The sequence below is a fragment of the Meles meles genome, chromosome 8 (assembly GCF_922984935.1).
Source record: "Meles meles chromosome 8, mMelMel3.1 paternal haplotype, whole genome shotgun sequence".
Classification (NCBI taxonomy): Eukaryota; Metazoa; Chordata; class Mammalia; order Carnivora; family Mustelidae; genus Meles; species Meles meles.
In genome coordinates this window covers 32638123-32655849 of record NC_060073.1, presented here as the reverse complement: position 1 = coordinate 32655849, position 17727 = coordinate 32638123, and the positions used below count along the sequence as shown (strand labels likewise).

The 17727-nt window shown below is 35.1% G+C and overlaps 1 protein-coding gene across 1 annotated transcript in view; it reads right to left on the bottom strand.

The window, feature by feature from the left end:
- DCDC1 (doublecortin domain containing 1) overlaps positions 1-17727 on the bottom strand; it is a 423366-nt gene that overhangs the window by 381985 nt on the left and 23654 nt on the right. Inside the window, exons 5-7 of the mRNA XM_046015856.1 lie at positions 3164-3433; positions 1574-1730; positions 936-1098 (exon numbers count right to left, since the gene is read on the bottom strand). Coding sequence (XP_045871812.1) covers positions 936-1098; positions 1574-1730; positions 3164-3433 — 590 coding nt within the window. The remainder of the gene's footprint in view (positions 1-935; positions 1099-1573; positions 1731-3163; positions 3434-17727) is intronic.

The window sequence follows — 17727 nt, the reverse complement described above, 5'->3', positions numbered from 1 at the left end:
AAAGTATAGGGGAATATAGCAGTTAGAGACACTGAATTTGTATGCCAAAGTTCTTATGTCATTTAAATGTAATTACCATATATAGCACTTAATAACAGACTATGGTATGACATGTGTGTAAGAATATTCCTAGATAGTATTTTTTTTTCCATTTTATTTATTTTTTCAGCGTAACAGTACCTAGATAGTATTTTCATTTCTTTCTTAAAATGCATTATTTCCCACTGAAAAAGGAAAAATATTTGTTTTATTTTGGAAAATCACATATCTGAAATGTTAGAAACAATGGACTTTTAAAAACAGAACTTACCAGCAAATATATCTAAAATACGTGTTTATATTTTGTGTATACATTATGTATACATATAAATATAAATTACATATATATATACACACACATTTCAGGATTTAAAAAGTCAAGCTGCTGCATTTACCTTATGAAAAATTTTGTTAGGAAAATTGCATATATATATTAAGAATTATGTGTTCCTTCTGACCACATTTTCATAGTCATGTTAATGCTCTCTGAAAAAACACCAAGAGTGTAAATGAATAAATGCTACTTGAAACTTTGAAGTATTTTCTGAGAGAATAAATCTAATGAATTATGTCTGTTGGGTGTCACAGAAACTAAACAGTAAATTCAATAATCTCTGATTTAATTTATTATATTTTCACCATTTAACCTCCTGCAGGCTCCCTAATGTCTATTCAGATCTATATTAAATTAAGCACCAATGCTAATGAAGGGCAATAAACGTGGCTGTCAGTGGATTTTTCTTTCATTAAGCACATTATCCTCTTACTGAGCTGCAAATGCGTAAACATTAGTTTTGTTAAACCATGCAAAAAAGACAGGATGAAAATCATTTTTTAATTGCACCCCTTAAGCAATTTACTGTGGGTGGGGGTAGGGTATTTTTTTTCTTTTTTACCTTTAATTTTTTTGAATGGATCTAAAAAGGGCTCTCCTGTTGAAACATAAACGTCGGCTTCATGGGGTATATCTTCAGGTTTGAGGGCTTCAGTGCCGTCTGCCAAGAACACTCGTCGTGCGGCCATGTTCAGATTCAGCTTTTCTGTGCACTCCTCCAGCAACTAGAAGACAGCAAGCAAGAGGTAAGAGAAAGTGATTTAGCACAAAGAAAGCAACACATTGCCATGAAACAAAAGGTGGTAACAATGAAAACAGACACCCATTGAGTCACTGGCCAAGTTAAGTAACTCAAGTAACTCCACCAATATTTTTTCTAGCACTTGAAAATATAAAATAAAAGGTAAATCACAGCACTGAGACAAACTAATGGTTGTCTAATTTTAGTCCTTATTCTGTCAGTTTAACAACTCCACAAGATATAAAGCTATTGTATCTGTTTAAGTCAATATACCATTTACATAGCAATAAAAAAGAAAGGAATAAAATACCTGTGAGATCTATGTATATATAAGCAATTTACAGATTCATTACTGAAAAGAAAATTTTAACACAATAAATATCATCTTTTTAATTTCTTAAATTATAAAAAGAGTAAGGGAAGAAATAAAGCACTGAAAACTTTTGAACACTATTTACCAAGGTGATGGTTGGTACTGTAACTTTGGTAAAGACTGTTCTAGATCCATTTTTGTAAGCTGTTACTGTAATCACTTCAGGATGAAGTTTGCGTCTTTGAGACAATCTATGCCAATTCTGGGCTGGCTGAAATTTTAAAGAAGAGAACTCTGCAACTCTGAAGGAAAAAACCCCCACAAAATTGGTACATGTTGATTAGTAAAAACATATAAATAAATATTATCTTAGACATTTTTTATAGATATCAACCCTAATGATTGTTCTCAAGTATTCCTTGAAAAAACTTTTTATAGGCTAAGATTGTCCATATCTACTTAAATATTTTTAGAAATTTAACCCAGGATAAGTCTGCTAAAACTGTTCATGTAAAACACCTATCTGGTAATAAATGATTTTTATCAATTAACTTATAAAACACAACACTCATATAGAAAAAATTATATATATACACGCTGTGTTCCTGTTAGAAAACAAAAAACAGTAACATAGTCCTAACAGCATGAAATAGTAAATGGCTAAGATTTCCCTTAAGTTTTCATGTTTATCAAAGTTCTTTGATTTTTTAAAAAGATTTGAAATTCAAATACTTTCTTACTCTAAATTTCTTATTCTAAAGTTAGTTGTAACTGCTTTCATCTCAAATTTGTTTGCAGGTAGAAAGGGAGAATGTCTAAGTTTTGTCTTCATTCAGAATCACTTTCAACTCTTATTATTTTCTCAACAAAAGTAGCACATGGCAAATGACTAGCATATCCTATTTTTTATTTCGAAGTTCTGTAACTAAACCTGTTAATTCTTAATACCACAGAAACAAAGTAAACATTTTGAAATAAAAACTTTAGGTAAATTAAAATCACAATATACCCACCTAATCAAACATATGAAAATAATGGGAATATCAGTCTCTTGGTTTGATTTTTGCTTTTGCCAACATTTTCTTCTATCCATTAATTCTCAGGTTAACAGTTTATGATAACAATATATTTCATATATTGAAAATATACACACAAACTGGTTTTATGAGTTCATTTCAATTTGATTTTATTGCAAAATATTGATTAAATAGCAAAGTATGCATTTTTATTTTTTTTTTAAATATTTTATTTATTTGACAGAGAGAAATCACGACTAGGCAGAGAGGCAGGCAGAGAGAAAGGAAGAAGCAGGCTCCCGGAGGAGCAGAGAGCCCGATGTGGGGCTCGATCCCAGGATCCTGGGATCATGACCTGAGCCTAAGGCAGAGGCTTTAACCCATTGAGCCACCCAGGCGCCCCTGTATGCATTTCTATTTTAAACAAATATCTGGTAAACAGATATTTTGTAGTCCTAGACTGATTCTCCTTCAAGTATTTTTTTCTGAGTTTCATATTATCCACATTGAAGTGTACCTCATGTTTTCCACAAGTGCAATTAGCAACATTCTACTCAGGTGCTTTCAAAGAAAAAAATAAACAAAACAAAAACAGAAACAAAACCTTAGAGATGTGTTACATTTTAATGTCTGAAATAGTCAACTGAATCATTATAAATTCTGCTCAAAGGAAAAAGCTTCAGCAGTCGGTTAAAAGAACAGAGAACAGCTTTGATTACCTCAGTTGACCCACTGGAGCACTGACAGGTCTGTTTCTCTTGGATGCTGATATAAAACAAGAATTGTTTTTACTGTTTGATTTGTAGCGATATGGGTCTGATATTTCATCATGGCTATGATCTGATGCTGTTTGATGTGGGGAGCAATCTTGAAGTCCTGACCCTTCTGATACTGCCACTGAATGTAAAAGTCTGTTGGGGCCAAACTGAGGCTGCAAATAATCTTCAGTAGTTTTAATATCTGCTTTTGCCTGGGATGACATAAACTCTCTGAAAGAAACAATCCATGGAAGAATACAGTGAATTGATTTGTAATTACTTGTTAACAACTACCCCATAACTGCTTATATGCTATGTTCTAGACAAAATACTACACAGTAGGCCATTATTTTGTTAAATCCTTACAACATCCCTGGGAAGTGGGCACTATTTGTATCCCCATTTTACAGATTTAAGAAACTGTGGTTCAGAGAGGCCAATTAACTTGACAAAGCTAACATAATCAGGAAGCTGACAGGGTGGGAAACTGAACCTAAGCCTATACTAAAATAAAACCCACATTCATAACCATTAAATTGAATTGCTTTACTCTATTAAAGAAGAAAGCTTGTATAATGCTTGAAACAAAGCAACTAACATTTTTAAATTCTCAGATTTCATTTATTAAAAACTAGCACTCTGCTCAGTACTAGGAAATATTAAAGTTAAAGGAATGTGGCTTCTACCATCAAGAAACTTGCACACTATCCCCTTATAAAGAGAGAATATATGCTAAGTAAGCCACTTAGAACTATGGGTTTGTATTAACTATAAATGTAAAATGTATTCCTTGAAGGCAAACTTACATTGTCTGGAATAGAGTTGATAAAGGCTTCATAGCAGACTGGGATTAGGGTGACCAACTCATCCTGGTTTGCTCAGGGCTGCCCTGGCGTTGGCCCTGAAAGGCACACACCCCTGGAACTCCCCCAGTCCTTCAGTCTCACACAAATTGGGATGGCTGATCACCCTACCTGGTAGTTAAGCTGGAGGAACAGCATTTAGATGAACTATGATGTTTGGACAGGGGACCATAGGACCTGTGACAATATCTAAATCTATGTAAATGCCAAATTAGGAAGATGGAATATATAGAGAATTTGCTGGTATGATAAAATGAAACAAGCTTTAACATATTTAAATTTTTATTTAACATATTAAATAACATATTAAATTTAATATTTAACATATTAACGAATATTGAGCTGTGTGATGATTAGGCATAGAGGATAGCAAGCTTCCATGTATTATTTCAGTATTCCTGGTATTTGTTATTTGTATTTTTATACAAATAAAATCTGCTTCTATCCAATTTGCTGGTTCCTCATCAGTTCTTATACATAATGTAATATAACCCCACCCAACCGTGCAATTATAAAATAGCATATGCTTAGTGTGGAAAGCTTGGCATAGACAGCCCTTCTCCCAAACTTTTCTGATCCACCAATGTCATTATAGTCACAACTATTTCTTCTGGTCTGTCCTCTCTACATTCACAAATGTGTAAACTGGCTGATTATTTCTTCTGAAAGAATGGAAGAAGGTCAAGTGCCACAGGGAAAATTGGTGTGGGTGTGTGGATGAGAGTTGACATAGTGGATCAGTAAAGCTGAAACACTGGGATCCAAGCAGTTGTGTTTGTTGTTATCACGTTTCTATCTAAGTCTGTCCAGAACTGACCACAGGTCTAGGGAAAGGAGTGGTCTTCCCTTCACTCTGAGGATTTAACCAGGTTCAGAACTTTGGCAAACAGCCTTTTTTTTTTTTTTTTTTAAGATTTTATTTATTTATTTGACAGACAGAGATCACAAGTAGGCTGAGAGGCAGGCAGAGAGAGGGGGAAAGCAGGCTCCCTGCTGAGCAGAGAGCCTGATGTGGGGCTCAATCCCAGGACCCTGGGATAATGACCTGAGCTGAAGGCAGAGTTTTTAACCCACTGAGCCACCCAGGCGCCCCAGCAAACAGCCTTTTGAATTAATTGTTGGACTTTAGCTCTGGCAGTGGTGAGACCTCCCTTCGGGCCACCTGGGCTACCTCAGATTTTGACACCAGCAGTCATGTCTCAGTGCTAGTGTTTCTGCAGGGAAAGCAATGGAACTGCAAATGGTCACCAATCTCAACTTAGGGGAAGAGCAGTAAACAAGCAGGAGGAAAGATTTGCAGATCTCATAAACAGTTCCGGTGCCCGTAAAGAGTCACTTGGAAAGCAAATTCTCATGTAAAGAAAGAAAAGGAATTCTCTACATAATGCATAATGGTGTCCTTTTTTTAAGATTTCATTATTATTTTTTTTAATTTTTAAATTTTTAAAAAGGTTTTATTTATTTGAGAGAGAGAGAGAGAGCACAAGCAGGAGTAGGGGTAGAGAGAGAAGATGACTCCTCTGGAGCAGGGAGTCCAACTTAGGGTTTGATCCTAGGACCCCTGAGATCACGATCTGAGCTGAAGGCAGATGCTTAACTTACAGAGCCACCCACGGGCCCCAATTTTATTTTATTTATTTATTTTATTTTATTTATTTATTTGACAGAGAGAGATCACAAGTAGGCAGAGAGGCAGGCAGAGAGAGTGAGAGGGAAGCAGGCTCCCTGCCGAGCAGAGAGCCCGATGCGGGACTCGATCCCAGGACCCTGAGATCATGACCTGAGCTGAAGGCAGCGGCTTAAACCACTGAGCCACCCAGGCGCCCCCCCCAATTTTATTTTTTTAAAGTAATTGCTATGCCCAATGCGGGGCTTGAACTGATAGCCCTGAGATGAAGAGTCACACGCTCTTCGGTTGAGCCAGTCAGGTATCTTTCCTTTTTAATGAATGCATTTTGTTTATTGTCAAATATTTTTATAAATATCCTAGTGATTTTATATAATAATCCATTATCACACCACTGGAAAGTGAAAGTTGGTTTTTTTTCCCCCCAAATTCCAAAATTTCAACTCTATTGATGGGAAGGTAAAAGGCAAGCTGAGGGCAAAACTGGAGCTGACACCCCACAAAGGCCACCCCCCTTAGGGTAGGATATGTGTAACATTCCTCAGGCACTAGTGATGGCCTCAGAATAAAGGCAGGGAGAAACTAACTGTCAACTGATAAAAGATCGTAGTCATGTAGGATGTGAAACTCCACTATTGTTTGTAACTGTCTTAACAATTTAGAAGAAAACCACAATCTTAATAACAGCTAGACCACCAAGAACCTATAGACTCAATTTCCTGGAGCCCTACTGTCACCTTCACCTCCACAGGATAGAACACCCTATATAATCAGTCACTTCTCACAATTACAGCACAGCTCTCTCTGCTCACGGATCCTGTCCCAGTGCTCTAACAAAAACATCTTTTTTGCACCATAAAATGCCTCACAAATTCTTTCTTGACCATTTTGCTCAACGACCCTGCAGCATGTGTTATACCTTTTTTTTAAATTCAGTATCTTGCCTTTTTTTTTTTTACCTAAATACTGTCTTATAACCATTTTTTAGGCTGCTATATGATCTTTACAGATTTTACTAAAATGTAAAATTTTATCAAATAATTCTTATATCTTGCCTTCCTCAATCTAGTCATGTAAAAGTTATTTAGTGTTTTTGACTGCTGGCATATCTTCCCCCTGTCTTCTTGTAAGAGCATTGGCATTCTTTAGGGAAACTCACACCCTTCTTCCTCCCAACTCCACATGATTCTGGTAGGGTTAGGACAATAAATTATATGAGATTTACATGGTAAATGGTTAAAAGAATTAAGTTAAATATAGGATTTTACCATATTTATTTATTATTGGCTTTTCTCCAGTAATTTATGTCAAAAAGGGGGAGAAAAGGTAGTTTTTTTTTAAGATTTTATTTATTTATTTGATATAGAGAGAGAGATCACAAGTAGGCAGAGAGGCAGGCAGAGAGAGAGGGGGGGAAGCAGGCCCCATGCTGAGCAGAGAGCCGATGTGGGGCTAGATCCTAGGACCCTGAGATCATGACCTGAGCCAAAAGGCAGAGGCTTAACCCACTGAGCCACCCAGGTGCCCCGAAAAGGTAGTTTATTATGTGAAAAAGTTACTTTTGGCCCACCATCTGTTATCTTCAGTTTTGATTTGTTTTATCAATGTTGATGACAGGTTTGCACTAGTTCTTACACACTATTAAACTCTTCTTTCTTATAACAGTTGATGTGTTGCCTAGTCTTTGGGTGTGAGAAGATAATCACAGAACTGTTTGGCAAAGCTAACTTGTCCTACAAAGGGAATTAAACCCACACACATGGTTTGCTAAATTAATGCTGGAAATGAGGGTGTGAGGACAATTTACCTCACACACATTTGGGTTTCAAGTGACTGAGCTTGTTACTAGTATACACAGAAACTTAAAAAAGAAAATAAAAACATTCCAGCAGGGCACAAAGAGAATTAGAAGACCATTCATTGCTCTTCAGAATATACTAGTTTAATATACTTAAAAACAACTCCCATACAAGTGCTTATTATTGTGATAGCATTGTATGGTAACAGATGGTAGCTACACTTGAGGTGAGCATACCGTAATGTATAAGCTTATCCAATCACTATGTTGTACACCCGAAACTAATGTAACATTATGTGTTAACTATATTCAACTTAAAAAACTGAAAAACAAAGACCCCTGTCTAGTTCAGTCACTCTTGATCCCCAGGTCATGGGTTTAAGACCCACACAGGGCATCAAGCTTACTTTAAAAAAAAAATTACAAAACAACAACAAAAACCACAACTCCAGTAGAGTGCCATATTTTTTGACTCCGCAACCTCATCTATCCTTCTGGGCCTAACTGCTTCCTCTTCTTACATCATTACTGCCTAACTTACCTCTGTTCTTCTCCTCACTCCTCATGGGTTCTGCTAATTCCTCTATGTATCTCCCCAATTCTGTACCACACTACTTTCTGAAGACTCTCTATGACTCACGTTCAATGACCCCAAAAGTTTAACTGCATCATTACCCAGGTCAGGATACGGTGTTGGCTAGACTTCTTAAGCTGGGCAATTTAGTAAGTCACTGGTAATCCTATGGATGGGAAAGTACCTGTCAGTGGCCCAAAAACTATGGACAGAAGAGCAGAATAATAACATGCAGAGGGCTTCGAGTAAGATGGACTCTCAGATGCATGCAAAGAGAGGAAACCATACTTGGCAGAAGACTTGCATGGCCTGTCTTCTATACCAAGATAACCAGAGACACTGTATCGTGAGATTGGAGAGGCGGGCAAGGGAGGTAGCTCTACACTAGCAGCAGTGAACCAGTGGTGTTCTTTAGTTAAGAGAATGCTAAGTAGACTAAGTAGACTACTAACTCCATGTAGACTACATATAAGTCACCATAATTGTAGTCTCCCGATTTGTCTTTCTCTTATTCTCCTCACCTCTTTTTTTGAAAGATCTTTTTTGCTTCCTTTGCAAAAATTTCTTAGAAATCCCAAGACATTCAGATTTATTAAAGTGAACTTCCTTCTACCTCCATATTTATATATATCTTCACATAGCTATCTTCCTCCCAAAGTTTTTGCCTTCTGAGAACTGAACTCTATATTCACATAGTTATCTCCTTCACCAAGATAGTCTTTGTCTTTTGAGAATTTAGCATATTATCTTACAATTTGTTTTCTTTTTTCCTATGTATTCCATGTTCCTTTCAATTCCTTTCTTGTTTTCTTTCAGATTAAATAGCATTTTTAATTATTTCATTTTCCTTTCTATTAGGTTGTATGTCCTACATTGTTGAACCTTATTTTTAATGGAACACTATCTATTACAGTATGAATCCTTGTCTTACTAAAGATTAATATAAATTACTAATTAATTACTTTCCAGACAATACAAGAACCTTAGAACAGATCATACCCATTTATTGTTGCTTCCTTGAACCGGTAGTCTATACTTCCTTATTCCATTTTTCATGAATAGGTTTATCTATCTTTCATGGATCATAATTTTATGCAGGGAACTCAACTCCAAAATTCTGCCTTGCATGGACTTGAGGCTTTGTATCCTATCCTTCCTGTGATTCTTATAAATAATAATTATGTAAAATTTACATTATAATTTCTTTTAAAAATCTAGATTTTTTTATAACTTTTTTTTTTTTTTTTACAAAATTTGATAAGCTGAATAGCAGTTTTCTTGGACTTTGTTTTTCCCAGATGATACTGAATTTAGTTGAATACTAAGGTCACTTTTATTTATTAGCTATCTTTAGTCTCTGTGGATGGGTGTAAGAATACCATGTGGATTCCTAAAACAAATCATCCTTTATCATAAAAAATAACCTCACTTTGTCCTCACTGTTGGGGCTATCTACCACGTTCTGGAATCTGAACTAATTATAACACAGATTTTTTTCAACATTTCTATGTCAGTCTTATTAACTTGTCCTGGAAGTCTATGATGTGTCTCTACATAAATCTTTTATTATATCTGTAAACAACCCACATATATATGGATTTCAAATTGTTCCTTCTTTAGTAAGATTTCTATGCTACCTTGTTTTTTGTGTTTTTTTTTTTTTAAGATTTTATTTATTGATTTGACAGAGAGAGAGTACAAGCAGGGGGAGCTACAGGCAGAGGGAGAGGGAGAAGCAGGCTCCCCACTGAGCAGGGAGCCTGATGCTGGGCTGGATCTCAGCACCCCAGAGCTAAGGGTAGAGACTTAACCTACTGAGACACTCAGACACCCCTCTATTTCCTTGTATATAGGAATGCGTTTCCTTCCTTTGTGTTCACATTTACGCTGGTAGATTTGAGAGCTGGAATCACTATACTTCATTGATTATGTCCTCCATCTAAAATGCTAAAATGCTATACCTCAATTTCTGTCAAATATTCCAATTCATCACTGTATTATTTACTCCTTTACCACTGGTAAAAAGCATTTTTTTCCAGTCTAAAACCTAAATTCTACTATATTAGGTTGGTATAAGACTATCAATCAATCACACTACTTCAAAAATATAACTTCTTAAAAAATAACTGCTATCTATCTATCATCTATCTATCTCTATTAGTTCCCTATTGTTGGGCACAAATCACCACAAATTTAGTGGCTTACAACAATACCTATTTATTATTACATAGTTTCCCTGGATCAAGAGTCTGGGCAAAGCTTAGCAGGACCCTCTGCTCAGGATCTCATAAAACTGAAATCAAGGTGTCAGGGGGGCTGCAGCCTCACCTGATGCTCCCAGTCTTTTTCCAAGGTCATTCAGGTTTTTCCAGAATTTAGTTCCTTATAGCTGCAGAATTCAGTGACTATCATCTTCCTTGAGGCCAACAGAAAGTCACCTTTCCGACTTTTTTGTTTCTGCCCTCTAAATTCTCATTTAACAGTTGGTCTGATTCAACTAGGATAATTTCCCATTTAACTCAAAGAGAACCAATTATGCACTTTAACTACAGTTGAAAAAATCTTTTACCTTATAATGTAACCTCATCATGGGAGTGACATCTTATCATATTCACAATCCTACCCACACTCAAGAGGAGGCAATTATCTCAGCCATATACACCAGCAGGTGGGAATCTTGGGGCCATGTTAAATTTCTGCCTACCACAACAGCTATACAATTATGCAGTTTTCATTATCCATTTTTTATACCAAATTGAGATTCTGATCTTTTATTTTCTGGAAAATTTAAATACAAGTACTTAAGATTGAATTTTGTCATCATTCAGTACTGAGGATATTTAAAGAGTGTGTCACAGATTTTGATGACAAATCCAAAGAACTAAAAAAATGCTTTGAGAAATGGCATTTTTATTAGAATAAATTATTTCCTAAAGAAAGTATTTTAGAGGAGAAGATACTTACTTGGATGTAAATGTTCTGGTATGTTTCCTTTAAACAACATCAGCAACATTACTTCCAAATTATTTTATTTTCAGTTATTGGAAAAAACTGTTTCTTTTAGCAATTGAATAATTCTTTAGAAATTAGGTCATAAAAAAAGAACAAAAAATGTGATGAGATGTGTCTACATATATTAAACTATGCATACTTTTAAGGATTTTGTGTGTGCTTAGATGAAGATGAAATAAAACATGTCAAAATTTAACCTTAAAGCAGTATGAAGAAAACTATGTTAATTAAAAAACATAACAATTTAGGTAAATGAATCCTTTTTTTAAAAGATTTTATTTACTTGAGAGCTAGGGAGAGAGAGAGAGCATGGGGTCAGGGAGGAAGGAAGAGAGGCGAAGGAAGAAGGAGGATTTACCCCCTTAGGAGCTGGGGACCCACCGAGCAGGGAACCCCAAAAGAAGGGTTGGTCCCAGAACCCTGAGACCATATCCTGAGTTGAAGGCAGACACTTAATCAACTGAGCCACATAGGTGCTCTGGTAAATGAACCTTTTAAACCTTTTAAACAATTTCTTTACATGATATAATGGATATAGTAAGTCACAGAACTACAAAGCTGAAAGGACATTAGTAGATTAAGCTTTTATCCTTTTCTCAAACACTACTACACCACATCTATGTATCGGCTTTTTATCATAATCAAAAAGATTGTCAAGGATAGATCTTATACATTGTAGAATTTATAGCCCTCTTGATATTCTAGTTTACTATTTAATTATACTTTACTTTTTGTAATTTTTGTTAAATCTGGTTTACAATTTTTACTTCACAAGTAACAACTAAGTAAAGATCTGAGGTCCAAAATTCTAAGAAATATGCTCAGAGAGGAGTACACAAAATGATAGGCCATGATAAGATTAAAGAGTATAACTCTAATTTGACAAGAGCAATTTTTCTTCCCATCTCTCTGCTTTAATAGCATTAGTGGGTCTTAGTGGCTTTTCATACCAATTTGAGGAAAACTAATAAAATCATACTTGTCAATCTCCTATTCAAGGGCTTTCTACCAGTTGGTGCAGCTCATTGCTCCTCTGTAATATTCTTCAGCTATAATTACACCACATTGCCCTCATTAGTTCTTACCAGTCTTTTGCCAATGACTTTCACTCAGCTGATCTATACCCATTACTGTACATCTTTCAATAAGCAGGTATTTAATAAATATTACTCTAAACTCAGTGATGACATTTTCTAGAACTCCTTTCATAATAACAGTAATTGTCTAGTTTGAAAGAAAGAAATGTTATACAAATAGTCATGCATATGAATTTACAATTACTGTGATTAGTACTGTGAGGGAAGGTCCTGGTTATTATGGGGGAGAAACTCAGGGGTTAGGGGAATAGAGGAGGCCTCAACGAAGTTTCTCAAACTGACAAGACACACGAGAGGAGTTAATCATACTAAATCCTAGTCATTACTTATTCTAAATCATCCTCCCAGGTCCTGTATGAACTGATACACTAGTTTGCATATTGAAATGTTTGTTTCATGATTTGTTATGTGATTTCATATTCCACTCTGCAAGGGTAAGAACTTTGTTATGTGTCTTTTACAATTCTACTAGAACTCAACCAGTAATTGATATGCAGGACTTATTCTTTGATAATTATGACATCATGCCAAAATGTGTCACAGAAATGACAAATAATTTTAGAAGTAAAATATAATAAAGCCAAAGCCAAGAGTTATGTCAGGTAATAATATTTATTCAACAGTTATTCCACTGATTTTTCCTGAAAAGAAAAGCCTCAGTTATATTTGAGGATTCATCCACTTTATATGCCCATGATAGGTATCCCCTGATCAGCTCCAGTGGGTAAATCCTCAGTGTTTAACACCATGATGATAATTATATTTCCCTTGTCCCTTGCAGGTTAAGTAATCAGCTTGTGATCCAATTTTGGCCAATGAGACTTAAGGCAAAGTCATCTGGGGAAAGGTTTTTTGGCCTAATAAAAAGAAATATAGGAATGCCTGACTGGCTCAGTCTGTAGGGCATGGGAATCTTGATATGGAGATAGTAAGTTCAAGCCCCATATTGGATATAGCGATTACTGTTAAAAAAATCGTAAGAAAAGGGCGCCTGGGTGGCTCAGTGGTTTAAGCCGCTGCCTTCGGCTCAGGTCATGATCTCAGGGTCCTGGGATCGAGTCCCGCATCGGGCTCTCTGCTCGGCAGGGAGCCTGCTTCCCTCTCACTCTCTCTGCCTGCCTCTCTGCCTAGTTGTGATCTCTCTCTGTCAAATAAATAAATAAAATCTTAAAAAAAATCGTAAGAAAAGAGAGAGAGAGAGATATATGATCAAATATCCATTTTCTTCAGTTGGACACTATTGAGTGAACATGTAATAAGTCATCTTACAAGTAGGAGGAGTTATACCCAAAGATCTAGCCAATATTCTGAGGATGGCAGAGGGAAAGATCCAAAGAGCCAAGGCTCCTTGAAAACACCACTGAATTTAATTCTAGAAGTGCCTTGCATTTGAGGTACTTATTATGTAAGATAATGACTTCTTCCTCATTTTCCTTGTTTTTAAAGTCGCTTTCAGTTAAATCTTCTGTTACTTTGTGCTAATAGTAGCCTAACATACACTCGCTTCTTGAATCACACTCGCTTCACTTTTTGTTTTATTCAAAATCTTTACTAATTTTATAATGGGCTAAAGTCTAAACTAATACGGTATTTTCTAAACATTTTACTTTTACTTAATCAGGAACATTTTGCCAGAACCTTCAGGATAAGCATAAAATAACACAGTTTTTATTTCCCTGCTTTTTGAAAACAAAGCATCCTTGGTGAATTTGGATTTCTATGGGAGAAATCTGCATGTGGCTAATAATTCTATTCATAAGTAGGAAGTCTGGCTACTTTGACAGATCATGGCTAAATAACAAACATGAAGGTCTAAGTCATCACACAGTTTAGATATGAATTCAACAGCAGGATAATGACAGTTGCCAAGGACTTATACTTGCTGTCGCTTCATACAGTGCTGGCTGTCAAAATGTCTCTTTTTCTTATACAGAAGCCATAGATTTTTTTATGGATAGCGATTACTTACAATATACAATGAAGTATATCAAATCTAACAAACCCTCATTATTTGGTAGTCTCTTTGTTAAATGTAGTCAACCATTTTCATCTAAATTATTTATTTATACTGTATATTTGACAAGCATATCTTTCTCACTTTATATTCTTATGGCATTTAAACCTTCATGAAGTTATGTTTTTTTAATATTGTCATTTGTAAAATTTATCTTTATCCTATTCCCATTTTAATGGTAATTAAACTCCCTAATTGGAATAAATACAAATAAGAAAACGTAAACATAAGGGAAAATGACCCTAAGAACATTCAATAATAAATCACCAGCTTAAAATACTGAAATGCAACTGATAAAAGAAATAACCCCACATATGTTTGGTGAACGTAAACCGCTATAAAATCTCTGGAGTACACAAAGCACAAAAATTTCATTAAACTTCATCATAACCTTTTTCCAACTTGATGAAATGAATAACCTAAAGATATAAATAACTTTTTACAATTACTAGATCAAATGTGATTTAAACATCATAGAAAGTAAATAATAGAAGTTATAATAATAAAAGTGAACAATTCCCCCCAAATTTTATTTCCAACAGCAGAAGAAATTATATTTCTAGCTTGGCCTAGAAATTTAGGTAAGAGTATCCCAATTGCAGAGCAATTCGTTATTTTATAACACATATATGTCAGATTTTTACTAGCAACTTGATGATTCCATTTTAAAATTGATTTCAGTACTTATCTAAATACTAAAAATAATTTCTCCCATAGGGAACTAAAAGAGTTGGTAACACACTCAACTGCAAGCAGGATTAAAAAATACTTAACTTTCTATTATAAAAATCATGAAATTATATCCTTAGATGATCATCAGCTAAAAGTCATTAAAATATTTTATGTGTGGGATAGAGAGTGATACTAATTTTTTACAACATTCTTTTAATTTTAAAATGCAATTGTAGTTTAGAAATATTCTACTCAGATTCAGAAATACTTTCTATAAATATGACAGAACTGTCCATAGATACCTGTTATCAATAAATAAATAATTAATTCTGCCATCCATGTCTCCAAGGCTGGTGCCCTGCTCCAGGTCACATACCTCAGACTACAGCTAGGTAGAAAAGTTTCTTATTGTGCTGCTTTCCTGGAAGTAGCCATAGGAATTAGGCTACTAATTCCAATCATTTCACATCCTAGTGGTAAATCATAAAATGGGAGGATCAAGCCTTCTTTGGCACAATATGTTGAACTCATTTACACTGTTGGTGATTAGTTTTCTTTCTGGGGGAAGGATCCTGGCACAGCAGTTTTCACTCTGTTACAAACAAACAGAATAGAGTGACAAAGGAAAAACAATGCAAGAACACAAGAGAGAGGAGAAGAATGGATAATGTGAATTCAGTATAGAATAAATTAATAGCATCAGGTAATAACATGAGAATAAAGTGACCAGTCACTGTATGGCTTGCAATGAATAGATTTAATACATGTGGGCATATTTTGTAAAATGTACAGTATGTTTACTGAAAAGAAACATAATCTCTTGTGATATAAGTAAAGGAACAACAAATTGACTATATTTTAATAATTATTTCTCATAAAAAGATCACAAAGATGTTGGAGGAAAGGTGGCAAGGAAAACAAGAATGAGACAAGAAAAGTTTAAACCTCAATCAGGGGAAAAATGTCTTAACTCACAGAGAAAATTGCCTCTCTCTGATAATCATATTAATGCCAAAAGATCTTAGATTACCCTTAGCTGTTATGAACTTGACTCCTTTCAGGTTGAAACTCATCATTTTCTTTTTCATGAAAGTAAAGGATCTCTGGGCATTGTCTTTGACTTTCCATTCGATTACGAAGAAAACGTTTACTTTATTTTCTAGGTACATCCTAATCAAAGTTGATGGTAACAGGTAATAGTGGCAAAAAAGAAGTCAGGATTCAAACAAAGAAATATGAGTAGTACATTGAAATAAACTATAAAAATAAAAAAAAACAGGTAGTAGGAAAGTATCACATGAAAAGAAAGACTGACATTTAAAAAAAAGGACAAATAATGCCACACTTAAAAAGAATCAGAATCAAAGAAAGAAAATGAGAAAAATCAGAAAGAAACTATATAAATGAAATTATAGTTAACTCTAACAAAAAAATAAAGAATCTAAAAATACACAAAAGATAGTTGGAATAAAAAGTAAATATAGGGGCACCTGGGTGGCTCAGTTGTTGGGCGCCTACCTTCAGCTTGGGTCATGATCCCAGGGTCTTGGAGTGGAGCCCCATATCAGGCTCCCTACTCTGTGGGAAGCCTGCTGCTCCCCCTTCTACTCCCCCTGCTTGTGTTCCCTCTCTCACTGTTTCTTTCTCAGTCAAATAAATAAAATCTTAAAAAAAAAAGAAGTAAATGCAGTACTATTTTAAAGAGGAAAATTGGTAAAAATAAATTCTAAAGGGAATAGAAATGTGTAAATACACATTATGCTAGCAACGGCATTTGTAGAAAGAAATAACTAAAAGTCTGATTTAGAAATTGTTTTCCATTGTCTTATTGGAAAGACTACTCTCATGAATAACTTACATCTCTACAGTATAACTATATTAGATAATGATGCTCTAAAAAATTATCTATGCATATAGCTAGTACACCATGTAAATAACCTCAGACACTGCTAATATGGACTCAGAGGTCAGGGGAATAAAGCAAAACAAAAATTAGCTAAAAGTCTAGATTTCACTTTCACCTAAATTTACCAACACACAAAAAACAAATTTTAAGATATAAATGTAACATGGCATTTTGTAAGAAATTAACATAATTCTTAATATATTAATATTTTCTTCAGTGCTCTTATAGTATATGTTTTCTATTTAATGTTAAGACTATGACACCACATTTGGCCAGCCAATAGTTCATCGACACCTGATAGGGGCGCCCAGGTGGCACCACAGTCGGTTAAGTGTCCAACTCTTAGTGTCTATTCAGGTTATGATCTTAGGGTTGTGAGATTGAGCCCTGCCTCAGCTCTGTGCTGGGTATGGAGCCTGCCTGGGATTCTTTCCCTCTCCTTCTGGCCCTCCCCCTCCCCCACTCCTTCCCAGTGTGCTCTCTCACTCTCTCAAATAAATAAATAAATCTTCAAACACTCATACACTAGGCAGATACTTTTTCATTCTTTTGCTTTCTAATGGAGAAAAAAAAAACAGGAAAAATATCTCTGTCTCCTCTGCTTTGCATTTTTGAGAAGTGTGGTAGAATACAGTAGCTAAAAGTTCTAGCTGTTAGATGCACATGGGTTCAAACCATACGGTCTCTACCTATAAGCTCTGTCTTATAGGTAATAAAACAGTATGTTTACTGAAAAGAAACATAATCTCTTGTGATATAAGTAAAGGAACAACAAATTGACTATATTTTAATAATTATTTCTCATAAAAAGATCACAAAGATGTTGGAGGAAAGGTGGCAAGGAAAACAAGAATGAGACAAGAAAAGTTTAAATCTTGGTCAAGCTAATCAACCTATCTAGGTCTTTGTTTCTTCACTGGCGAAATGGAAATATTTAAATACTACCTGCCTTATAATCCTCC